Source organism: Terrapene carolina, unplaced genomic scaffold (assembly GCF_002925995.2).
Source record: "Terrapene carolina triunguis isolate 2854851 unplaced genomic scaffold, T_m_triunguis-2.0 Scaffold24, whole genome shotgun sequence".
NCBI lineage: Eukaryota > Metazoa > Chordata > Testudines > Emydidae > Terrapene > Terrapene triunguis.
This window is the reverse complement of record NW_020664375.1, coordinates 4,906,163-4,931,863: the sequence shown is the minus strand read 5'-3', so window position 1 is coordinate 4,931,863 and position 25,701 is coordinate 4,906,163. Positions and strand designations below refer to the sequence as shown.

The 25,701-nt window shown below is 42.3% G+C and overlaps 1 protein-coding gene across 1 annotated transcript in view; it reads left to right on the top strand.

Moving 5' to 3' along the window:
• Nucleotides 1–25,701, top strand: part of LOC113406286 (trafficking protein particle complex subunit 10-like) — a 102,846-nt gene that overhangs the window by 42,755 nt on the left and 34,390 nt on the right. Inside the window, exons 5-13 of the mRNA XM_026650254.2 lie at nt 523–718; nt 2,803–2,914; nt 4,142–4,389; nt 5,901–6,047; nt 7,326–7,440; nt 8,854–8,930; nt 17,624–17,715; nt 19,202–19,342; nt 20,502–20,614. Of these exons, the coding sequence (XP_026506039.1) occupies nt 523–718; nt 2,803–2,914; nt 4,142–4,389; nt 5,901–6,047; nt 7,326–7,440; nt 8,854–8,930; nt 17,624–17,715; nt 19,202–19,342; nt 20,502–20,614 (1,241 nt within the window). The remainder of the gene's footprint in view (nt 1–522; nt 719–2,802; nt 2,915–4,141; nt 4,390–5,900; nt 6,048–7,325; nt 7,441–8,853; nt 8,931–17,623; nt 17,716–19,201; nt 19,343–20,501; nt 20,615–25,701) is intronic.

The following is a 25,701-nucleotide window of genomic DNA, read 5'->3' as shown; positions in this document are numbered from 1 at the left end:
ACAGCAGAGCTTTTTTTGTGTTTTTTGGATTTCTAAAACATATTTTTATTGATTTTGAAAATATAGAATACTCATTTTGTAATCTCTCCTGTCTTGTGGAACACAGATTTAAATTTCTTTCTAAACCTATCCTAAAATCATAGTGTAGGACTGGAAGAGACCTCAATACATCATCTATTGCACTCCCCTTCCAAGGCAGGACTAAGCAATAACTAGACCATTCCTGACAGGTGTCAGGACCCTCCTGCCTACCCAACGAATGCTTCCTTTCTATCTACAGTACAAGGCTGTTCGATATACATTATCATTTTAACGCTATTATTTGTTACCTCCATTGACTGTCTGTCCTTAGTTCATACCATTTACTAATAAAAGTCTTGAATTGATGTTGAGCAAGGAAACTCAGATTTCCATTCTTTCGATTTGACATTGTTTACAGTAGTTAATTGCAGGGGCTATTATAAGTTTGTCTGGATGTTACTTTTTATTCCCACAAAATAATTTCCATCAATATCTTTACAGATGTGTGGTACTGTCTGACCCCTTGAAAGACTCTTCCCGTTCTCAGGAATCCTGGAACGCCTTCCTGACAAAACTCAGGACGCTGCTTCTCATGTCTTTTACCAAAAATCTAGGCAAGTTTGAAGATGACATGAGAACTTTGAGGGAGAAGAGGACTGAGCCAGGGTGGAGTTTTTGCGAGTATTTCATGGTCCAGGTACAGACTTAAAGAAGAAATTTTTTAGTCCTTTGTTTTGTTGAAAGCATTCTTTTTGGCTGTATTTTTTTTTTAGATCACTCTCCTTTTTAAAAGATACGGAGGCTAGTATTATGGCAAAACTTGTCACTATTCTTGCCTGCAATGTTTTTGTGGTGCTGTGTTCACCTGCAAGATCTGTTCAGGCTTCTGTGTCTCTTAGGACCTTGGATAGCAGAAAGGCTATGGATTAGTTGTGAGCACAGATAATTTTTTTAATAAGCATTTTATTAGTTGTTCCATTGCCTTTGTGTAAAGGTCTTTAAAAATTAAAATATATTATGGCTGTGCAAATGAACCCTTCTAGTTAAAATATTATACCAATGTGCTCTACATATTACTAAACTTTCTTTTTCTTAGAATGTTATCAGAGTATAAATGACCTTAAAGTTTTTTAAAATGGAATCATGTAATTCTCTGGAGAGAATTCTGTTTTCAGATGTTTTGAATTTCCCGATCTGCATGACTCCTAAATGTATCTGATTTGTTCTAATAAACATTTAAACACTTACAGAAAAAACTGCACATTCAAATTACAACATTAGGGATTGATTTGATTAGAATATTTCTCTTAAAATGTAGACTAGAAGGTATTTCCCATGTGTGATGCCATATAGTTTTGAGTTTTTGCATTATGTAAGATCGGTCCCACCACCTCCTTGAGACTTCTCGCCTCCCTGCCAAGCCCCCCACCCCCAGCTCATTATATAACACAAAACCAGGTGGTTGGACAGGAGAAGTCTCATTAAGGTGGAGTTGAGAGTGAGTACAGATCAGTAATTTAGGATAAAATACATATTACGGGGATGTTGTTGCAATTATCCCAAACCTAAGTGTGTTGAACACAGTAAATTATCAGTTAAGGTTTAAAAAAAAAAAAAATCTAAACATGCTTAAGCCTTATGATGACAGTGGGGATGAGAAGTGGGGATGAGAAGTGGGGAAGAGAAGAAAAACAAATGTCTTAAAATTCAGTGTTATCTGAAACCACAAATACTAAATACCTTATTTGTAGTCATGTAGGGGCGTAGGCTGAAGTTCAAAGCTTTTTGCATTATTCTGTTAACCCTATTCAGGATGGAAAGAAAGGTGACACCAAGTGCTAAATTTCTTAAAGGACCTGTTTAGGAGTTAAAATTAGTTAAACTCATTAACAGATTTACTTGTAAATTCCCAGAAAGTTTATTCTATGGAGTAAACGCTGTTGTTTGGGGGAGAATAGGTGGAATTTTTCATACATAACATATGTTGAATCCCTGCTTTAAGTGTAAAACTGAACTTTAATTGTGGACAGGGGCGGCTCCAGGCACCAGCGCAGCAAGCGCATGCCTGGGACGGCTAGCCGTGGGGGGTGGCGTGCCAGTCGCTGTGAGGGCGGCAGTCAGGCAGCCTTTGGCGGCATGCCTGCGGGAGGTCCGCTGGTCCCGTGGGTTCGGCGGCAATTTGGCGGCGGGTACGCCGAAGGCGCAGGACCGGCAGATCACCTGCAGAAACATCGCCGAAGGCCGCCTGATTGCCGTGCTTGGGGCAGCAAAAAAACATAGAGCCGCCCCTGATTGTGGAGCTGCAACTAGTGTCTCCATAATACAAATAGAATGAATAAATTATAAGTACATCAACAGTGTTTTCTGGAAGAGGTGAGTTTTATGAGCTTCCTGAGAGTTAAGGCTTGTTCTAAATATTTTATTATAGTGAGTAAGGGCTTGTCTGAACAGGAAAAAATTACCAGTATAATTATACCACTATAACTTTTTCCATGTGGACAGGCTTACTGTAGTTTCTTTTCCCCGTTTAGCTTTGGAAGCAGTATAGGTTAACCTGGAAAAAGGCACTCTTATTCTGGAATTAGGGTGTCCATCAGGGGAGTTATAGCAGTATAATTAATTGTAACATTACATTGTCCTGGGTATTCAAACCCTCAGAGACAAGTTTGGAGAAGTCCTTTTGGGTTAGTGAGTCCTTTTCAGTTAACTTTTTTAAAATCCACAATATTGACTGCAACACATTTTGATAACTTGTACCTTTCTTTGTCTGTGTGTTAAAAGGAAGAGCTGGCCTTTGTCTTTGAAATGCTGCAGCAGTTTGAAGATGCCTTGGTGCAATATGATGAACTTGATGCCTTGTTCTCTCAATATGTTGTTAACTTTGGTGCTGGTGGTAAGTGCTTTAAATCAACAAATGAATGTGTGCAGCAGATTAGTTAGTTCCACTCCCTGTTCTGCTCAGGACCAAATTAAAGTAAAACAGGGCCCTAGGCACAGCCTATATGGTTCTGCCACACCCTTTCCTGGGGGTGGCAGCAGATTTCAATTAAGATGAATGAGACACTTCATGATACTTAGAGCTATTGTTTCATGCTCTCTCCAGATTCAGACAGGCAACAGTTATACTCTGGTCGTGTGTTCAAGCTTTTCTTTGCATCCGTGAGGTCTAGAAACATCATGAAAGCTGAGATTCTGGTCTCATGTGAGTCCAAGAATTGGGGCCCTAGCCATGGGTCTAAAGTACCTATGTCTTGATCTGGCCCTGGTGCTGCTGCTTGTTCCCAAAGCTTGCTATTGAGTCATAAAAATCAAATCTTCCTGTATGCTATTTTGAAGGCTTCCCATTGAATCTAATATGATTTTTTTAAACAACATGCATGATTACAGGCTACCTTAGACATTGGCTAAAAAGTGGTTTTCAAATTTAGATACAGTAAGGAATTCTAGACACTGTAGAGTTATGCCATGCCCAGTTAATGCATATGTATACAATTCTTTCCTTGTATATTTAATATAAATTGTTTTCTACAAGCAGTATGAGACTTGAGTTCATTTCAGTTTGGCAATAACATGGGATACATACCTTTCGAGACGTGTCAAGTAATGTGAAATCAGTTATTTTGTATAAGTAAGATGTTATGATATTTCATAATACGACATGAGGTGTTCAGATACCACTAAGTGTAGATGTAAAAATACAAAGATGTATGGAACACTTAACAAATAACTTACAGTGAATTAGTGGGATAAAGGCCGATATCCCTAAACTAAGGGACACACCTATCATGGTGAGGTGTAATTAATGGGTGCTCAGGCAGATAAAGTTGCTCAGCTTTCTTTCTGTAATTTCACTTGAGATTTACTGTAATCACCCAGAAATGCATTGTAAACCCGTTGTTTTACAGCTTATAGCTGGCAGGTATCTAGGTCAACATTTTGAAAATTGGGTGCCTAATTTTAAGTATTTAGAGTAAGTAATGGGAGGTGTGGGTGCCACTTTTGAAAATCAGGCTTCTTATATAGGTATTGACCCTCACGTTGTTTGTGGGGTTAAAAGAAAAAAAAACACCTTACTTTAAAATAATGGGTTTGGACATTAACTGTATATTTGTTTACTTAGATGGAGCAAATTGGTTGACATTTTTCTGCCAACCAGTGCGGAGCTGGAATGGGTTGATTCTCCGTAAACCAATAGATATGGAGAAACGAGAGCTAATTCAGAATCAAGAAGCCACTCTATTAGACTTGCGCAGTTACCTGTTTTCTCGCCAGTGCACGTTGCTGATCTTCCTACAGAGACCGTGGGAGGTGTCCCAGCGAGCACTAGAGCTTCTTCACAACTGCGTGCAGGAGCTTAAGCTACTAGAAGTGAGTTAGTGTAATATAATTCATTATGTAAATAACATCTCTTGTTTAATAACAGAGGTTTGTCCAGTTGTCACTCGCCGCTGACACATTTAGCACTGCTAGTGTACTATCAACATAATGGTGTAAAAATTTCTAATTGTAATATTGCTACAATATTACATATATATTACTGTATGTTTTAAAATAAATATCTACCTGTGAGGATAATGACCTGTGCAGTGGGAGAGTCTCAGAGCAGGGACTCGAGCCAGAGTCCAAACATTTTCACAGCAGTGAAACAGTCCTGCAGCCTGAGCCCCGCGAGCCCGAGTCAGCTGACATGGGGCAGCCATGGGTTTTTCTTTGATGTGTAGCCATACGGATGGAGACTGCATAAAGGTTTGTTTTTTTTGGAGGTAGCATTATGATTGTCTTGTATTGTTAAAATGTTCTGAGCCTTATCTGAAAAACTAATATAAATGTACTATGAAGCTGATAGTCATTCATATGCTTCTTTCCTGAATTCATTACCAATGTCTGATCTATAGCCAATAATTAACTTATATGTGGTAACAAATGTATAGTTGTGTGGGGAATAGGGCAGGAAGACTATCTTCTTGATATGTGGGCCAGCAGCTCACTTCAGAACTGTGTGTTACTACTGTATCTTAGTGTTATACCGTGGCTTTATCAGGTATGCTGGGGGGATAAATTTTGATCATCCCCAATGTATATAAGATGACCAAAGTTAAGTATTAGTACACTGATCATATGTCGGTTTTCAGGAACAGTACTAAGTCATTATGGGAAAATGTCTTCCTGACTCAAGCTTGTGATTAATTCCTTATTAGTCTTATCCTTGCTATTGTAACTGCAGATACTATTCTTAGTCAAAGTTAATCCTTCTGATTGTTTCTAAGATACCATGGTAGTGAAAACTCCATGAGATAATTATTAGTTGCACTGAAAAACACTTCCTCTTCTCTATCTTAAATTCGGTGCCTTAGAATTTGATTGTCACATTGCTCATGTATCCCAACACAGAGTAAGTAGGAGTTCCCAATGTATTTATACCATTTGTTGTTTAATATACTTTTATCAGATTTTCTTACTCCTTTCCAAATTGAGCAAACCTAGGGCTTGTCTACACTACCATTTAAGTTGATGTAACTTATGTCACTCCGGTGTGAACCCCCACCCCCGAGAGCGACGTAAGTTTCATCAACTTAAAGCGGTGTCTGCACAGCGCTATATTGGCAGGAGATGCTCTCTTGCTGACATAGCTTCCACCTCTAGTTGAGGTGGGGTAATTATGCTGACAGGAGAGCACTCTTCCATTGGCATAGTGTGTCTTCAGACATGCTACAGCGGCGCTGATGTAGCAGTAGTGTACATTAGCCCTCAGTCTTCTAAATCTCCTTAAATGGAAGCTACTTCCCATGCAGTGCACTTCTTCCCCAGTCTCTCAAGCTATGTCCTAATATGATCAAGCAATTATTCATTTCTCAATGACCTTTACTGTTCATCTTCAGGTCTCTGTTACTCCTGGAGCTTTGGATTGCTGGGTATTTTTAAGCTGTTTAGAGGTCCTACAAAGAATAGAAGGCTGCTGTGACCGAGCACAAGTAGATGCCAATGTTTCCCACACAGTTGGCTTATGGACCTATGCCACTGAAAAGGTAAGCAAGCAAGCTCAGTTACGGAGACATCACTTGAAATGTGCCATGGCTCTGTGTCAAACTGGGACATGTTTTATTGTGAATCTAGAAGTTCTTTAATACACTGATCTGTAGACTAGTCTGGTAGTACTCTGTTGTGCTACCTGACATAATCAGGTTTACATTTTTTCTATTTCTTCATTGGGAGGCAAGGGCTGGGAATACTTAAGCACATGCTCAGCTCTTTGATGTAGAATGTTGAGAAACATAATGGGCAGGGAGAGGTTAGTCTGTAGAAGGATTGCAGTGTTAGAGGCATGGAGTGAAGAGCACCAGAACCAATGGCAAAACAGCAAATGAGGTGGGATTACAAAAAGTCCATTTAGAACCATTAAAAGAAAATATTAGTCCACACAGTGTGAAATTTACTACTTCGAGGGGCAAGACAAGTAATGAGACCCTATTATAAAATAGATTGGATAACTTGTTGATCAGTAACCTCTGTTATGCTAAAATGACAATCTAATTCTTCACATCAGAAAATAATCACCAGGGTTGACCTTCAGTCAGATAGCATCCTTTGACACAGAATTTAGCAAACTACCCCCAATTCAGTCCCATGATGATTGGTAACTATTCACCTACATCTTTAATGGCACTCTGTTCAAGAAGAAATGTTTCACATCGCATACAGCATTATATAAATAATTAGATGTGTTATGAGTTTTTTCAACCTGTATATCCATCCAATCCGTACATTGGAGGCTCTGGACACAATTAAACAGTTGTGTAGTTTAATTTTTTTTTTACTGAAACACAACACTAATTAAATACTATAAACCTGGTATTTTAAATGCACCTGTCTGTTAGTAACTGCCAGACAGATCAAAGTTGTTCTCTATACATTAAAAAACAAACAAAAAACCCAAACCCTTGGGTTTAAGTATCGATATTTCAGATGTTTTATAAAAATAAAAGTGCTGAGTGTTTACATTTTTAATGTCTTTAATACCAAAAGTTATTTACTCGTAAATCTAATTTAGTCTTAGATAAGATTCCTTTCAGCTTTTCAAGTAAAATGCTCAGCCACTTTTGGAAGGCTCTCCTGTCTGTCCCTTGAGGAGACAATTTTAATAAAGGTTTTATAAGTGTAGTAATATGGCAACAGTATTTATTATCAAAACATCCTGTACTGATCTGTTGGGAGTCATGATGTGGAAGACATTTGTTAGCAAGGCTTTTTGTATGGATATTCGTAACTTTTTGAAACCTATTTATGTCTTGTATTTATTTTCATAGCTAAAGTCCCTTGGTTACCTGTGTGGACTTGTGTCAGAAAGAGGACCTAATTCAGAAGATCTTAACAGAACAGTTGATCTGTTAGCAGGCTTGGGAGCAGAGCGCCCTGAAACAGGTACTACCAAAACCTACATACTTTATGTAATACCTTGCTATCTGTTTAAATATGTGGTGGCTTCCCTCTTATATTAGCTCTTTAGATGGGGAGAATTAAATTCACTTCTGTAAGTGGATAAATGTACACGTGACACTGTGGGGGTGAAGGAAAAAGGGGGAGCATATGTTCTTTGAGTGGTATAGTGTGTGTATTTCATTATTATTATTATTAATAATAATAATAATAATAATAATATTATTATTTTTAATTATAACCCTTTAATGCGGAGTGTGGATTTCCCAGTATATATTCAATTTATCAACATTATGAGGTGCCACAGCAGACATCTCTGATCACTCTTGGTTCTGAATTATACTTTTATTACTGCTCCTACTACAAGTCTTAAAATTAAAATTCAGTTTGAGAATGAAACAGAAGAATCCTTATTAGATATTGTATACCCTGTATGTAACTAGGGCTATAAAGTGACATAATTGTACTGTATTAGTCAGAACCACATAGATTTAGTTGGCTTTCTGTTTCTGTATTAGTCTGAATCTCTAAACAATTAATAGAAAAAATTCCATATGTTAAATATCTACTAGTACAATTAGTGTATTTGTACTGTTTGCCAAATGCTGAGATGTAATTCTACTTTTGCAGGTGGGATAATGAGTGAAAGGGAATCCAGCAATATGCAGTCTACTGCAATTCCATTAAAAGCGAGTTTTCCCTTTTATAATTTTTGACTTGCTGCAGTTGGTAGTTTTTTTCCTTACCAAGTGTTTGGAGTGACATAAAGACGTTAAACCAAACAACTTTTTTTAAGTTCCAGTATTGCAGACTTTTCTAGTAGAATGCAACACTTTAAAGTCATTTGAGAGACTAAAATACCATATAAAGTACAGACCTGAAGAAGAGCTCTCTGTAAGATCAAAAACTTGGCTCTTTCACCAACAGAAGTTGGTCCAATAGAAGACATTACATCACCTATTTTGTCTCTCTAATATAAAGTACAGAAGCTTCTCATACTGTTTTTTATAAATCCTAAAATGGGTAAGTATGAGAAGTATTAACCTTGTTAAGATACAGGGGAGTATCTAAATATAATTTTATGTTCTGACAGATTTTGGTGAATGTGATATAGAACAGTATTTTTAAAACAGTGTAGGGAAGTTTTCTTAGCTGCTGTAATGTCATTTGAATTTTGACTGGAGCAGCACATGTAGTGGTCAGTAAAATAAATCCTGTTAACTAGACATTTTAATTTAGAATTTGAAAAAACAAGATTAAGTTACCTAAATAGTCTGGACCATCTTTAACTGTAGCACATAACATAAAAATAATGTTGTTCTCTCTCTACATTTGATTATTGCATGTTAAAACAAAAATCTATTTGTAAGTCAGTATCTTGTTCACTTTATTTTGAAGCCAACACCGCACAAAGTCCTTATAAGAAACTCAAGGAGGCCTTATCATCTGTAGAAGCTTTTGAAAAACACTACTTAGTAAGTATGGCATAAAAGTATTTTCACTGTAGTAAATATACATACAGAAAATGGTGAACATATTATGCATATTCATGGAATGGTTAAGGCCATCATTTTCAAACCTTGGGTACCTAATGTTAAGGTCTCAAATCTGTATTCCGGCATTTATGCAGTCTGAGGCCTGGTCTACACTGGGGGGCAGGATCTATCTAAGGCTATGTCTACACTACAGAATTAGGTCGGATTTATAGAAGCCGGTTTTATAGAAACCGGTTGTATGCAGCCGATTGTGTGTGTCCCCACCTAAAATGCTCTAAGTGCATGAAGTCGGCGGACCGCGTCCACAGTACCGAGGCTAGCGTCGACTTCCGGCGCATTGCACTATGGTACCTATCCCACAGTTCCCGGAGCCTCCGGCGCCCATTGGAATTATGGGTTGAGATCGCAATGCCCGGATGATGCAAAGCAGTGCCGCGAGGGGTTCTGGGTACATTGCGTCAGGCCCCTCCCCCGCCGTCACAGCAACGGCAGACAATAGATTCGCGCCTTTTTACCTGGGTTACCTGTGCAGACAACATACCACGCCAAGCATTGAGCCCGCTCAGCTCAGCTCACCGTCACCATATCTCTTCCGGGTGCCGGCAAACGTGGGACTGCATTGCTAAACAGCAGCAGCAGCTTACTGCCTTTTGGCGGTAGACGGTGCAGCATGACTGGTAGCCTTCATTGGCGATCTGGGTGCTGGCAGCTGTGGGGCTGGCAGCCGTAGGGCTGCATTGCACCAGCCCCTTGCCTTTTGGTAGAAGATGGTATATTACAACTGGTAACCGTCGTCATCGTACTGCAGTGGCTGTCGATCATGGGCACCCGGGCAGACAATGATGGTTATCAGTCGTAGTATGCTATTTTCTGCCAAGTGCCCAATATTGTCTGCTAAGCACCCAGAAGAGGCCGAGGGCTATCTGGGTGCTGGCAGACATGGGGCTGGCAGCCGTGGGGCTGCATTGCACCAGCCCCCTTGCCTTGATGATGATGGTTATCAGATGTATTATTCGCAGGATGGGGCAACATTGCTATACAGCAGCAACCCCTTGCCTTTTGGGCAGAAGATAGTATATTACGACTGGTATCCATCGTTGTCATACTGCAGTGGGCATCAGATCGTGCAATAGACCTGAAGGCTTACTGCCAAGCGCCCAGTATTTGCTGCCAAGCACCCAGAAAATGCCAAGGGCTATCAGTCATGCTGCGCCGTCGTCTTAAGATGTAAAAAATAGATTTATTCTCCATTCATTTGCTTCCCCCCTCCCTCCTGCTAAACCCAGGCTTTTGAGTTCAATCTTTGGGGGGGGGGGCATTCTGTGTGACAGTTGTTTGTGTTTCTCCCTGATGCAAAGCCACCTTTCTTGATTTTAATTCCCTGTACCTGTACGCGGTGTCACTCGCCCCTCCCTCCCTCTCTCCCTCCCTCCCTTCTTCCCCTGGTCCGTCAGATACTACTTTCGCGCCTTTTTTCAGACCAGACGCCATAGCCAGCACTGGGATCATGGAGCCCGCTCAGATCACCGCGGCAATTCTGAGCACTATGAACACCACGCGCATTGTCCTGGAAAACATGCAGAGCCTCCTGGACATGCCAAAGCCAAACCAGGACCAGCTGAGGAGGAGGCGATTGCAGCGCGGCGACGATAGTGATGAGGAAATTGACATGGACCTCTCACAAGGCACAGGCCCCAGCAATGTGGAAATCTTGGTGTTACTGGGGCAGGTTCATGCCGTGGACCGCCGATTCTGGGCCCGGGAAACAAGCACAGAGTGGTGGGACCGCATCGTGTTGCAGGTCTGGGACGATGCCCAGTGGCTGCGAAACTTTCGCATGCGTAAGGGCACTTTCATGGAACTTTGTGACTTGCTTTCCCCTGCCCTGAAGCGCCAGAATACCAGGATGAGAGCAGCCCTCACAGTGGAGAAGCGAGTGGCGATAGCCCTGTGGAAGCTTGCAACGCCAGACAGCTACCGGTCAGTCGGGAATCAATTTGGAGTGGGCAAATCTACTGTGGGGGCTGCTGTGATCCAAGTTGCCAGGGCAATGAGAGACCTGGTGATATCAAGGGTAGTGACTCTGGGAAACGTGCAGACCATAGTGGATGGCTTTGCTGCAATGGGATTCCCAAACTGTGGTGGGGCGATAGACGGAACCCATATCCCTATCTTGGCACCGGCGCACCAAGCCACCGACTACATAAACCGCAAGGGGTACTTTTCAATGCTGCTGCAAGCCCTGGTGGATCACAAGGGACGTTTCACCGACATCAACGTGGGCTGGCCGGGAAGAGTACATGATGCTCGCGTCTTCAGGCAGTCTCTTCTGTTTCGAAAGCTGGAGGAAGGGACTTTCTTCCCAGACCAGAAAATAACAGTTGGGGATGTTGAAATGCCTATCGTGATCCTTGGGGACCCAGCCTACCCCTTAATGCCATGGCTCATGAAGCCATACACAGGCAGCCTGGACAGCAGTCAGGACCTGTTCAACTACAGGCTGAGCAAGTGCCGAATGGTGGTGGAATGTGCATTTGGCCGTTTAAAAGCGCGCTGGCGCAGCTTACTGACTCGCTCAGACCTTAACGAAAAGAATCTCCCCATTGTTATTGCTACTTGCTGTGCGCTCCACAATATATGTGAAAGTAAGGGGGAGACATTTATGGCGGGGTGGGAGGTTGAGGCAAATCGCCTGGCCGCTGATTACGCGCAGCCAGACACCAGGGCGGTTAGAGGAGCACAGCAGGGCGCGGTGCGCATCAGAGAAGCGTTGAAAACCAGTTTTGTGACTGGCCAGGCTACGGAGTGAAACTTCTGTTTGTTGCTCCTTGATGAACCCTCTGCCCCTCCCCCACCACCCTGTTAACTCTACTTCCCTGCAAACCAACCACCCCACCCTCCCCCACTACCCTCCCCCCTTCGAGCACCACTTGCAGAGGCAATAAAGTCATTGTTGCTTCACATTCATGCATTCTTTATTAATTCAGCACACAACTAGGGGGATAATTGGAAAGGTAGCCCGGGATGGGTGGGGGAGGAGGGAAGGAAAAGGACACACTCCAATTTAAAACTTTAAAACTTATTGCTATGGAAATCATCTAGGGTGGAGTGAGTGGGTGGCCGAAGGCCCCCCCACCGTGTTCTTGGGCGTCTGGGTGAGGAGGCAATGGGACTTGGGGAGGATGGCTGCTGGTTACAGAGGGGCTGTAGCGGCGGTCTCTGCTCCTGCTGCCTTTCCTGCAGCTCAACCATACGCAGGAGCATATCACTTTGATGCTCCAGCAGCCGGAGCATCGACTCTTGCTTTCTGATTACAAGTTGACGCCACCTCTCCTCTTCAGCCCGCGTTTCAGCACGCAACTTCTCCTCTTCAGCCCGCGATTCAGCACGCCACCTCTCCTCTCGCTCATATTGGGCTTTTTTAAAATCAGTCATTGACTGCCTCCACGCATTCAGCTGTGCTCTGTCAGCGTGGGAGGCAGTCTGAAGTTCAGTAAACATTTCGTCACGCGTCCTTCGCTTCCTTCTTCGAATATTCACTAGCCTCTGCGAAGGAGTAAGATTTGCAGCTGGTGGAGAAGGGAGAGGTTGTTAAAAAAGATACATTTTAGAGAACAATGGGTAGACTCTTTCACGTTAGATTTTGCTGTTCACAACATCACACAGCACATGTGCTTTCGTTACAAGGTCGCATTTTTCCTCTTATATTGAGAGTCTCCTGGTTTGGTGTGAGAGATCACTCACGCAGTGCCAGGACACAGATTTCAGCTTGCAGGCAGCCATGGTAAGACATATAGTCTTTGGGCTTTTTTAACCTTCTTAACATGTGGGGATGGTTTCAAACAGTTCTGCCCTCATTTCCCATACCAAGCACCCGTGCCATTTAAAATGGGTTTGCAATGTAAAAGGAGGGGCTGCGATTTCAGGTTTAACATGCAGCACAAACCCAACTAACTCCCCTCCCCCTCACACCCAATTCTCTGGGATGGTCACTTCAACCCTCCCCCCCACCGCGTGGTTAACAGCGGGGAATATTTCTGTTCAGCAGACCAGGAAGGGGCACCTCTGAATGTCCCCTTAATAAAATTGCCCCATTTTAACCAGGTGACCGTGAATGATATCACTCTCCTGAGGATAACAAAGAGCGATAAGGAATGGATGTTGTCTGCATGCCAGCAAACACCGGGACCATACGCTGCCATGCTTTGTTATGCAATGATTCCAGACTACGTGCTACTGGCCTGGCGTGGTAAAGTGTCCTACCATGGCGGACGGGATAAGGCAGCCCTCCCCAGAAACCTTTTGCAAAGGCTTTGGGATTACATGAAGGAGAGCTTTCTAGAGATGTCCCTGGAGGATTTCCGCTCCATCCCCATACACGTTAACAGACTTTTCCAGTAGCTGTACTGGCCGCGATTGCCAGGGCAAATTAATCATTAATCATTAAACACGCTTGTTTTTAAGCCATGTGTAATATTTACAAAGGTACACTCACCAGAGGTCCCCTGTGTGCCCTCAGGGTCTTGGGTCAGTTCGGGGGTTACTGTTTCCAGGTCCAGGGTGACAAACATATCCTGGCTGTTGGGGTAACTGGTTTCTCCGCTTCCTTGCTGCTGTGAGCTATCTATGTTCTCTCCATCCTCATCTTCCTCGTCCGCCGAACCCGCTTCCCCGTTTGCAGAGAGGGACTCATAGAACACGCTTGGGCTAGTGGTGGCTGCACCCCCTAGAATGGCATGCAGCTCCGCGTAGTAGCGGCATGTTTGCGGCTCTGCCCCGGACCTTCCGTTTGCGTCTCTGACTTTGTGGTAGGCTTGCCTTAGCTCCTTAATTTTCACGCGGCACTGCCGCGCGTCCCTGTTATGGCCTCTGTCCTTCATGGCCTTGGAGATCTTTTCTAATGTTTTGCCGTTTCTTTTACTGTTTCGGAGTTCGGCGAGCACTGCTTCATCTCCCCAGATGGCGATCAGATCCTGTACCTCCCGTTCGGTCCAGGCTGGAGCTCTTCTGCGATCCTGGGACTGGGACTGGGACTCCATCACGGTTACCTGTGCTGATGGGCTCTGCATGGTCACCTGTGCTCTCCACGCTGAGCAAACAGGAAATGAAATTCAAACGTTCGCGGGGCTTTTCCTGTCTACCTGGCCAGTGCATCTGAGATGAGAGTGCTGTCCAGAGCGGTCACAATGAAGCACTGTGGGATAGCTCCCGGAGGCCAGTAATGTCGAATTCCGTCCACACTAGCCCAATTCCGACCCCCTAAGGTCGATTTTATCGCTAATCCCCTTGTCGAGGTGGTGTTAGGAAACCGGTTTAAAGGGCCCTTTAAGTCGACAGAAAGGGCTTCGTAGTGTAAACGTGTCCAGGCTTAAGTCGATTTAACGCTGCTAAAGTCGACCTAAACTCGTAGTGTAGACCAGGCCTAAGTTACGCAACTTCAGCTACGTGAATAACATAGCTGAAGTCGACGTACTTAGATCTACTTACCGTGGTGTCTTCACCGCGGTGAGTCGACTGCTACTGCTCCCCTGTCGATTCTGCTTGCGCCTCTCGCCGAGCTGGAGTACAGGAGTTGACAGGAGAGCGCTCGGGGGGGTCGATTTATCATGTCTAGACCAGATGCGATAAATTGATCCCCGCTGGATCGATCGCTGCCTGCCGATCCGGCCGGTAGTGAAGACATACCCTGACATTCAAATGTGCGCACTATCCTTTAGTTACTGTCACAATATGGAGTTGGGAGCCTAACATTAGGCACGAGGTTTTGAAATTTTTGGTTTAACTTGAATACCTATTACTATGGGGATGCAAATGGATTTGTAACTTGTTCTAAAAAAAAAAAATTGGCCATACTTTCAGAAAGTATATATTATTCTGAGCTTAGATTATATGATGGATAAATTAGATCTGTTCAGGAAACAGGCTGATGTTTGCATCCAGCTTTTTGGGAAATTTTCTTAAGCTTTGCTCTTCAATGGGATTTTTTTCCTGAGTATAATGTTAGTCCCATTGAAGTTGATGACACTCAGCATAGGTGTAAGGGTTGGAGATAGCATATCTTGTTGAATGATCAGGACCTTAGTTGTATGTTAAAGAATCATAACTTGTTTGTTTGTAATGTGGTATCTCCTTTTCTCTCTTATGGAGCCACAGTAATAATTCTGTAATTATATTTGTAAGCTACTTAGTATTAAGTCAGACTTTTCATGTCACCCAATTTTTTTTCTTTATGAAAAAGCTCCTTTGTGCCTGAAACTTGTACATACTGTTAGGCCAGTGACATTTGGTATGGAAGAGGTTAAGGGAAATTGAACAAGTCACTTTTAAAATATGGGACTTTGAAAATTGTGCCCTTTTTTCAGTTTTGTGAAAGTATCTCAAAAAGGGTTCGGTCTAAACACTTCAAATTTGATGTTCTACATTATTTCTCAGTAAGAACTAATGCAAATTAGTAAACTAGTAAATTTTTGGAATGACAATGCAAGAACTTGAATTGAACTTCTGAGAGCTTTGTAAAGGTCTCTAGTAATCTCTGAGATCTTGTAGAATTTAAGAAATTGTGAGCTAAATAAATGCCTGCAGAGCTTGGAAGTTACATTAGTGAAATTCCTTTGTGCTTCTGGCTACACAGAACTTATTTGAATTTCTAATGCATACAAGTAATTAGTGCACACTGTAAAAGTGTATATACTTCCAACCTCAGTTGCATCAATAAATATAATTTGAAATTAAAGCACATATTTTTATAACGAGACATTTCTATTTACTGACAACACAATATCAAGATAATATCTATTTAATCAAAATTAGAAAAGTAAGGAAATTTTCAACTAAAACTAAGAATTCTGGATGTTGAAAAATTTTGAAATATTCATATACACTTTAAGTAATGTTGGAGGGTTTTTTAATTTTGAAAGTCAGAAAATGCTGAGCTACAACTCCATGAACTACTTTCCCTGATTCTGTAGTGTCCTAATTAACAAAGATTAACAAGTCACAACAATTTTAGAAACTTTTTCATATCAAGTGTAAAATCTACTACACACATGTTGGCTCCTATCTTTTGTGTGTATGTAACTGAGGTGTCTATAGCCAGTATGTCTACAGTTGACCGTGTAGGGATTTGTTTGATCTATCTCAGCGGTTCTCAAACTGTTTTAATGGGGTCGCCAGAGCTGGCATTAGACTTGCTGGGTCCCAGGGCCAAAGCCCAAGCCCCACTGTCTGGGGTTACAGGCTGGGCTTCAGATCCTCTCCCCCCCCAGGGCAGCGGGGCTTGGTTGGGCTCAGGCATTGTACCTCCCTTCCGAGATTGTGTAGTATTTTTTGTTGTCAGAAGGGGGTCGTGGAATGAAACTTGAGAACCCCATCTGTAGGGTGGTCTAAAACCATCATGAGATGTTAATGAGAGAAAGACAGGATTTTAGTCTGTATATAGAGATTCGACAGGGAAGATCTTAATTGTGAAATGTTGAATGGGAAAGACTGTCTTTAGACTATGTGGGAGGTGAAATGTTGCAGAACATAGCAGGAAGGGAGGGTTGTGTTTCTAGCCTGTATATGGATAGAATGATACAAAATGTTGGTATCTGTGGCCCAGAGTGGATTAGGAGACTGAAGGAGTTGGGGTTGCCAACGTGTGATCTATTTGGTGGTTTTCTGGTTAATGTGTTTGTGGGGGAGAGAGGTCTGTAGCCATATTAGAAATTTAGCTGGGGGAAGGGAGGGAGGTTAAGGAGACTGAACAGCAGGTTGTGGATGTGTAGGGAATGGGGCTCAAGGTTGGTTGTGGAACCTTAACTCTGGGTTGCTTGTCTTCCAGCAGAGTGCCTCAAACTATTTATTTAACTGTATAAATATTTTAAAATATATCTATGTACAACTTTAACTCTTAGTTCTTTGGGATTTGTACCTGTTGATTGAGGTTCCTCTTACATTCAGATTAAATTTATTTCAGAATAGGACCAGTTACATGATCTCTTTCACTCCAGCAGTATATGCACACATTTCCAAGTAGCGCTGTATAATGTTTGATTAGAAACCCAAATGACAAGGCTCTTGTACAAACTTTTAATGATCTGACAGATGTGAACAGGATGCACAAAAATCTAGCCTAGAGGGTAACAGAATACTGTCACCTAGAAATGTAGTCACTTTAAAAATGAGTTAGAAGTAGTTTCAAGTCCTACATCTGCCCTTAATCCCTGTCAGTTTTTGTGGTATTAAAATCTCATTGTCCTATTTCAAAAGATGTTTTTCTTTCCTCTATTGCTGTGTGTAATACTGACATAGAGGGTTACTGATTATACAGGGGAAACAATGATGGCTACTTAGATGCAGTGTTACCAGGTGTAGAAAATCTGCGCCCCTGCGCAGCCCCTTCCCCCCAAAAAAAATCTTTTTCCAGTTTCTTTCAGTTGTTGTAGTAATTGCTAACCTGTTTCAAGACATTTTTATTTTAAGATGATTGTACCTTCAAATAAACTAGCATAATTGTGTGGCATTTCCCTTGTGAAGTATCTTATGTGTACAATTGCTAAACAAAATCTTATACAAAAATCAGCATATAATTATGTTCACTTTGAACTGTTCATTGGGTTTTTTGGTTTATGAATTCTTTTCTGTTCCATGTTTTGCACTTGTTACATTCTTGTTTCTTTACTTTTAAACAGGATCTGTCCCATGCCACCATTGAAATGTACACAAATATTGGAAGAATTCGCTCGGCTAAACTTGTTGGAAAGGACTTAGCAGAGTTTTATATGTAAATGAATTTTTAAAAAATGTCTTCTAAAAATACCATAGTGTTGAAAAGCTTGGACACAGTCCATAAGGGAAATTAACTGTATTCTGAAAGGTGCATTTAACAATAGAATATTTTTAATAGTCCAGGTACTCTTAATACAATATTCTAAATAGGTTTTCTTTCAGCAATAAAATACATAATACAAAAAATTAACGAGATACACTAATAATCTGTCATGCCAAAATGCGATACCCAAAATAATAATCGGGCAATCCGACCGCTAGCCATCCTATATTCTTCAACTGGTCACCTCCTCAGTAGCCTGGGAAAAATCACCCTAGGCTCTGCTGTGCTCAGGAGGACAATGAGTTCCATAGTTAAGAACTCTGCACAGAAAATGGATGCAACAATTTACAGCCCAAATAACCAACTACAGAATAAATTTATGCTGCTGGATTTAATATCAAAGGCCTCTAAAGCAGTGGTTAAGTGATTCCCTTCTCTTCTTCTTCCCCCCCCCCCCTTTTTGGGGTGGAGTGGGGGAATAATAAAGATAACTATCCAGATGTGCTGAGTAAGCAGTTAGTAGTGAATTTTTGGCCCTGAGCCCTCCTTCCTTTTGTTTTTATTAACTGGCTGATGATAGCTGTATCCCTTGCACGTACTCTAGGCTAAAAAGCTTTCAGGCATGTTTTCTAATGTGATTTCCAACACATACTGTATGTGTTAATGAGTTTTTATTATTAATTGCAATATGCTCAACATTAAATTACACTGGAATGTAAACCAATGTGCAGTTAAGCTCTTCTGAAGAGATTTCATTAATGCTTCCCAGTTTTACATTTCAGGTAGTTTCAGAGTAGGGCAGTGTTTTGGTTTGGGTCCTGTTATAGTGGAACTTGTTTCTCTTGTTGATCCATCATAGCTAATCAGACCTTCCAGCCATAGTATGAGGGTCATGAATTCACTCAGGTTTTGAGCTGAAGGACATGAGATAGGGATTGTATAGAGCTATTTTGTAATTAAATAGTCTATCTCCTCTGGTTTTTTTTTTTTTCAGTTTTAGTATACTTAGAACTTGTTGAATAAGCGTGTTTTTAATTATAAAAACGAGACAGCTGCATCACACTAATGAACCCCAATGGGCTGGCAGGAGGAGAACCTTGACTTTGGTTCCTATGTTTTCCGAGACAGATTTGTGTTTGAATGCTTTGTTTAGTCACTGTGTAGTATTTCTAACTAAAAATCAACTTTTGGCTTTGGGTGAAATGCATAAGCAATCCCCCGATATACAGTGTTGGCAAAATTAATAGCATGATTATCCATTACAATACTTTGTCAAGTGCATATTCAATAATGCGTATATCTCAAAAAAGTGGCTGCTTTTTCAGTTTTGTTAACTTGCTAGAACTTTGGGGCTTGGGGTATAAGTAGAGAAGTTTTGTGTCCATGGCATTCTGTTATATCTAGATCAGTTGCAAGTTATTTATTCTTTATTTTCCAGGAGGAAGAAGGGTCCACAGAAGGCAGAGGTCTATCTTCAAGGAGCACTAAAAACTTACCTTGCTGAGGGCTGGGCATTGCTTATCACACATACAAGAAAGCAGTTAGCAGAATGTCAGAAACACCTTGGGCAAATTGAAAAGTATCTTCTAAAATAAAGAAACCTGGAAAATTCAGATTGGAGTACCGTTGACATGCATATTTTCTGACCTAAATATGTTGGATGTGAGGCTGGAGAGAGTCCAGTCAGTAGCCAATGAGATTAATCTGACTTTTCTACAATCCATTCAATGTCTTTGATCTCTTTATACAGGTTGTTCTTATGTTTGCCTGTTTTGTATTTCAACATCTGAGTCCTTGTGACAGAGCTGACAAAGCATAGATCATGTGATGCATTATATTAGACTAACAAATCTAGTGTACACATTTTCTGTTGGCACCTGTAGAAAAGGGTGTGTTGGCCCTAAAGTTTGTATGATGATGCTTATTTTTGGTCCAATAAACATCACACTATACAGAGTTTCTGCCTACACGTTAGCATAGTGGAGGCTAAGTCCAACTGATTTTCAGTTAGATTTAGGGCCCGAACTGCCTAAGTCTCCTCTAATAATGGGCCCTAGGCTCCCAAGTCACTTGGGCACTTTTGAAAATTTTATTCTGTATGTTTCAAAATATGCTCTTACAAAAAATGCCGTTGAGCTAATGATGATGTAGTCTTAGTGAATACTGTACTGCAGCAAGTCCTTGTACTCCAAGAGAATATAAATTCCTTTCTTACGATTAGTTATGGTAAGTGCTGCTATCACATTTGGCAGATTCCCAGAGCGGAGTTCTGTGCACTAAATGTATGGTACACACCAATAAACTAGAATTTAATCAAATGCTAGAGCTTATTTAAAATTTAATTTTTATCACAGTGTAATGTAATGCATCAATATTTTGGCCCTGCAGTTCATTTATCTGTGGTTAGTAAAGAGCAAGTGAATTTTCCTCCAGTCAGTAATATGTTTGAGACAGTCACTACATTTTGCTATATAAAAAACTAAGTGTGGTGGATAACTTTTTATTAGATAATCTGCAGTAAAATAAAAAGATGCTTCTGTAATGGGCTTTAGTGATAGTGAACCCTTCCATTGCTTTATTTTCTAATGGGAATTTTTGTTGATTCTAAAGCAGCTTATCCAGTATCTGGAGGATAGAAAAGCAGTAACACAAAAATTAATCACATTTTCACCCCCACCAAAGTGTTTCTGAAATGGATTGTAGTCCTTTCCCCTCAGTTCCTTAACGTGGTGTGTCAGCTATCTTCAAACAAGCAGTCTTTTAGCCAGTGATGATCACTTAACAAAAGATGAGCGCCAGCACTTCTGCCAAGAAATTTTAAATTTTGCCAACCAGCAAACAGAGGGCAAAGGTGAGACTAGATTTAAATATTTGACTGTAATATTTCAGCTGATCGGATCTTTAACCTTTCTTTTCAAAAGGAGATAGCAAGTCTTTCTGATCAGAGCTCACTGCTCTGTGTGTAACTTCTGGACCACAACCCCACATGTATTCAATTATTTATTTGATTTAATTTCACTTTTATCTGACAAATCAGGATCTTTTTCCACCTCTCTTACCTCAAGCCCCTCAAGTTTTTAGGGATGTGTGTGTGTGTGTGTGTGTGTGTTTTTTGGGGGTACTTTTGAGTGATTTTTTTTCTCCAGTTCTACTATAGTAGTCCTGTTTTTGTTGTTTTTTTTTTTCCCCTATGGCTGCATCTACACTAGCATATCTTGTATCTATAATTTGCTGCTGGAGCATTGGTGTTAGTGGTGTAAGATGTAATGTAGACAGGGCACGGGCATTTTTACCACAGTGTTGTCTGCCCCCCTCTCTTCGCTACAACTCCCAGCACTGCTTCAGCTAGTGAAGCTCCACCAGTAGTGAATTATAGCTATGAAGTTTGCTCATGTGGTAAGGTCTTTGTTTTTTCAAATGTTTCCTGCCTTTTGTGGTCTATTGATATATCCTTCTTTTTCTGCATATTGTTATTTCTTGTTCACCTTCTCATCCCCTTAGTTTCAGCTTGTTTCAGTAGTCACACATGCTCCTGCACAAGTTTGCCCCCAGAAGGGCAGAAACCAATATGATACTGTCTGGTGGTAACATGGTCCCAGTTGCTTTAATCAGTAGTTGCATGTAGATGTGACTTAAGTGTTCTTTAACTCTGCTAATGCCCAGTGGCCTTTGTTTGGTTGCAACATAGTTAGGTTCTGTCTGTCTTCTTCTTCGGCTATCCCTCAATACGAGGCTGATGTCTGCCAAGGGGGTTCATTGGTGAGTTAAGTGGCTGAGGAGCCCAATTCTTGCCCTGCAGATTTTCCCACAGAAGTGACAGGTGTAATCTTGGAGGAGACACAGCTGTTGGCTGGAGGGTTGTGCCCTTTCTTTCCTCCTTTGTCGCTTCTCTGTCTCATGAGAACGTCTGTTCTCAAAATGAGCTGTGGCTTGGTGTATGGTGTGGCATCACTGTGTTCTGTTCCGCACCAAGTCCTCCCAGTTTGTTGGGCTGATGCTTCCTTTTTAAGATGTACTTTCAGTATGTATTTGAAACGCTTCTGCTACCCTCGGCGAGCCCTTCTTCCCTGACTTAACTGAGAGAAGAGTACTTTGTTTCAGGAGGCAAGTGTTAGGCATACGTACACAGTGGCCAGCCCAGTGGAGTTGGTGTTTCATGACCTGCGCTTCTATACTACTGATGTTGGCTGCAGCGAGAACGCTGATGTTAGTACCTCGGTCTTCCCAGCTGATCCTGAGAATCCTCCTGAGGCAGCGCTGCTGGAACCACTCCATCCGCTTGAGATGACATCTGTAGGTTACACAGGTCTCACACCCATAGAGAAGTGTGGGGATGACAACTGTCTTGTAAACCAAGATCTTGGTACCTGTTTGTAGATCCCTATCATTGAAGACTTGTTTGAGTAATCTTCCAAAAGTTGCGCTGGCACAACGGATCCTGTATTCAATTTCTGTGTCAATGCTGGCTGTTTGGAAGAGGTGGCTGCCAAGGTACGGAAAATGCCCCACATTTTCCAGGGGTTCTCCACTGATGGTGATTTGTGGAGTACGAAGAGTAGTTTGTGCAGGTGAGGGCTGGTAAAGTACCTTGGTTTTCCTGATGTTGAGAGAGAGACCCAGGCTGGGATAGGCATCTGCAAAAAGATTTAGGGTGCTTTGCAGGTCGGCCTCTGGGTGTGCAAGAATGATGCAATCTGCATACGGTAGGTCAGTGATGCCAATTCTCGTGATCTTAGATTTTTGTTTGGAGACATTGAAGATTGAGGAGTTGGCCATCCATACGATACTCAATCCTGATTCCATCAGGACGGCCGTCGTGAATGAGAATCAGGATCACGGCAAGGTAAATGGAGTAGAGTGTTGGAGCAATGACACAGCCCGGCTTGACACAGGTGCAAATGGTGAATGGTTCGGTTTCTGAGCCGTTGCACAAAATGGTGGCAGTCATCCCATCATGGAGTAGTCTGATGATGGAAATGAATTTCTGTGGACAGCCAAACCTACATAGCACCTTCCATAGGACATCATGATTGATAGAGTCAAAGGCCTTGGTTAGATCGATGAATGCCATGAACATTGCTGGTGTTGCTCTCTGCACTCTCTGCATGAACTGGTGTTGCTCTCCGCACTTCTCCTGAATCTGTTGTGCCACGAAGGTCATATTGATTATGCCTCGGGATGGCCTGAAGCCACACTGTGATTCAGGGAGGAGTTCCTCGGGAGTGGGGAGGAGACAGTTTAGTAGGATCTGGGCAAGAATCTTCCCTGTGATGGAGAGGAAAGCAATACCTCTGTAGTTCCCACACAAAGTTTTGTCCCTTTTCTTGAATATTGTAATAATATTGGCATTCTTAGTCAGGTGGAATTTCTTTGCAGGTCCAGATTTTGTCGAGGAGTTGGGAAAGTTTGTGCTGGAGCATTGTTCCACCAGCTTTAAAAACCTCAGCTGAGATGCCATCTGGGCCTGGTGCCTTGATTTTTTTTTTTTTTGGTCTGAGTGATGGAATGCCAGACTTTGTCAAAAGATGGAGGATCAGCAAGATGTTCCATTGCTGGGCATTGTGGAATAAACTTGATGGCGTCTTCAGAGACAGCTGGCCTGTGGATTAGTAGGCTCTCAAAGTGCTCCTTCCAGTGTTGTTTAATAACTGCATTGTCCTTAAGGAGGGTGGAGCCATCCTGAGAACGTAAGGGAGTTGGGCCTTTGGAGCTTGGCCCATATATAGCTTTTGCTTGAAAGAAGCTTCTCATGTCATCGTGGTCTACAAAATCCTGGATCTCAGAGGCCTTCTCTTGCCACCACTTGTTTTTGATGTCACATTAGCCTACTTTGGCTTTAAGCAGACGATAGTCCTCATGTTTTCGTTTGTTAGAGGAATCATTTTGCCAGTTACAAAATGCATTTATTTTCTGTTGAATTAATGCTAGGATTTCCTCATTTTCGTCAAACCAGTCTTGGTGCTGATGAGTGGAATATTCTATGGTTTCAGCACATGCATTGTGAATGGTGTTTTTAAGTTGATCCCAGTGCTCTTGAATGTCAGTGATGTCAGGCAGGTTAGAGAGTTTCTCAGATGTTGCTGGAACATCTCGTGGCTGGCTTGGTCTTGAAGTGCTTTGACGTTGTACCGCTTTCGTTTAGTCTTCCCGTGTTGTGGTGTGGTGGAGCGAGCTGCAGGTACATGACTGATCTTATTAATCGATGGTCTGTCCAACAGTGATCGGCACCTCTCATAGCTCGTGTTATACGGACGTTGGTATAGTCTCAAGGTCTGACTATAACATAGTCAAGGAGGTGCCAGTGTTTGGACTGAGGATGTTTCCAGGTGGTCTTAAATTTGTTACTCTGCCTAAAGATGGTATTTGTGAAGAGCAGGTCATTCTCCACACATTTGCTGAGAGAGAGAATACCATTGGGGTTTACGTTTCCCACCCCTTCTTTGCCTATTGTGCCTCTCTAGAGCTGGGAATCCCGTCCAACTCTGGCATTGAAATCTCCCAGGAGGATGAGTTTGTTGGCCTTAGGTTGGTTGTGAGGACTGCATCAGGAGTTCTATAAAACTGCTCCTTATTGTCTTCCTCATCATAGAGTGTTGGGGCGTATGTGCTGATGACTGTGGCATATTGGTTGTTACTAAGCTTGAGCCAAAGAGCCATGAGACGCTCATTGATCCCCACGGAAAGCTCCAAAAGCTGACTGGCGATCTTATTTTTTATGGCAAAGCCAATCGTGTGAATGTCTGTCTTTTCAGGTGGCTTTCCTTTCCAAAAGAAGGTGTAGCCACTTCCATCCTCTTTTAATTGGCCCTCATCGGCCCGGCAGGTCTCTCAGAACTGCAATGTCAGTGTTGAGTCTTGCCAGTTCTCTGGCAATTATGGCAGTTCTTCTTTCTGGGCATTTGCTGCGCTGAGAGCCCATAAGGGTGCGGACATTCCAGGTGGCAAAATTCATTGTCTTGTATCTCTTGTTTCAGCCACAGAGTTGAGTGATCCCACTGGATACGGCCATCCAGTCGGAACAGTGTGAGACCGCCTAGACCACCTTTTCTAGCCCCCTCCCTGTTTGGGGTGATTAGAGGGGATCCTGAAAAGGCCTGGTCATTAACAGCCGCTGCTGCCGAAATGCACTTCTGTCTCAACCAAGCACAAAATGACCATAACAAGGCTGCTGCCTGCATGCAGATTTGTGACTAAAGACTCCCAGAGATCACTGCTCTGTCTTTCCTGCCGCTCGTCCATCACTGCAGGACTTTGTGCTGGTGTGAACCCTTTGGCAGAGGTCTGCGCATGAAATCTTTTAACGTGGGGAAACTGGTGCGCAGGCGGTAACCACACGAAACTTGACAGGAGGAAAACCCTGACCCAGTGGCAAGGAGATCCAAGACAACTAGGGACCTCTCTCCTGCAGCCCTCATCCGCCTTCACAGCTGCAGAGTACTAGAAGGTCCTCTCTATGCACACGATCCACTGTGGGGGTCTTTTTGAAGTTTGGACCATGGTTAGTCAGGAGCCTCACCTCAGACCTGCTCGCCAAGGGGGACCCTACCAGGAGTATAAAAGCTCCGGATGACATAGCTCTGAGGGTCTTTAGCCCATGCAAGCCTCTCCACCATGACAAGGTTGCGGTCCATCAGAGAGGGGTTCTGTCTGTACCACAAATTGGAACCATGTTGTAACTGTAGTATAGACAAACCCAAAGGTTTGTGATCTGGAGTCACTGGAGATGTTACTTGTATACAAAAATGTTATAATAAACAAGATGGTTCCCAATTCCTTGGGATTTTATAACTGTTTTAAGAGAGCCAAATTTTGAGCCCTCAGTTTCTGCTTCTATGGAATTAGGTGCAGCTCTGTGAGTAGAGGATAGGGCCTTATAGGATCTGTAACTCTGAATTTCATGAAGGCTTTTGCAGGTTTGTTGTACTGTCATGCAGTGGA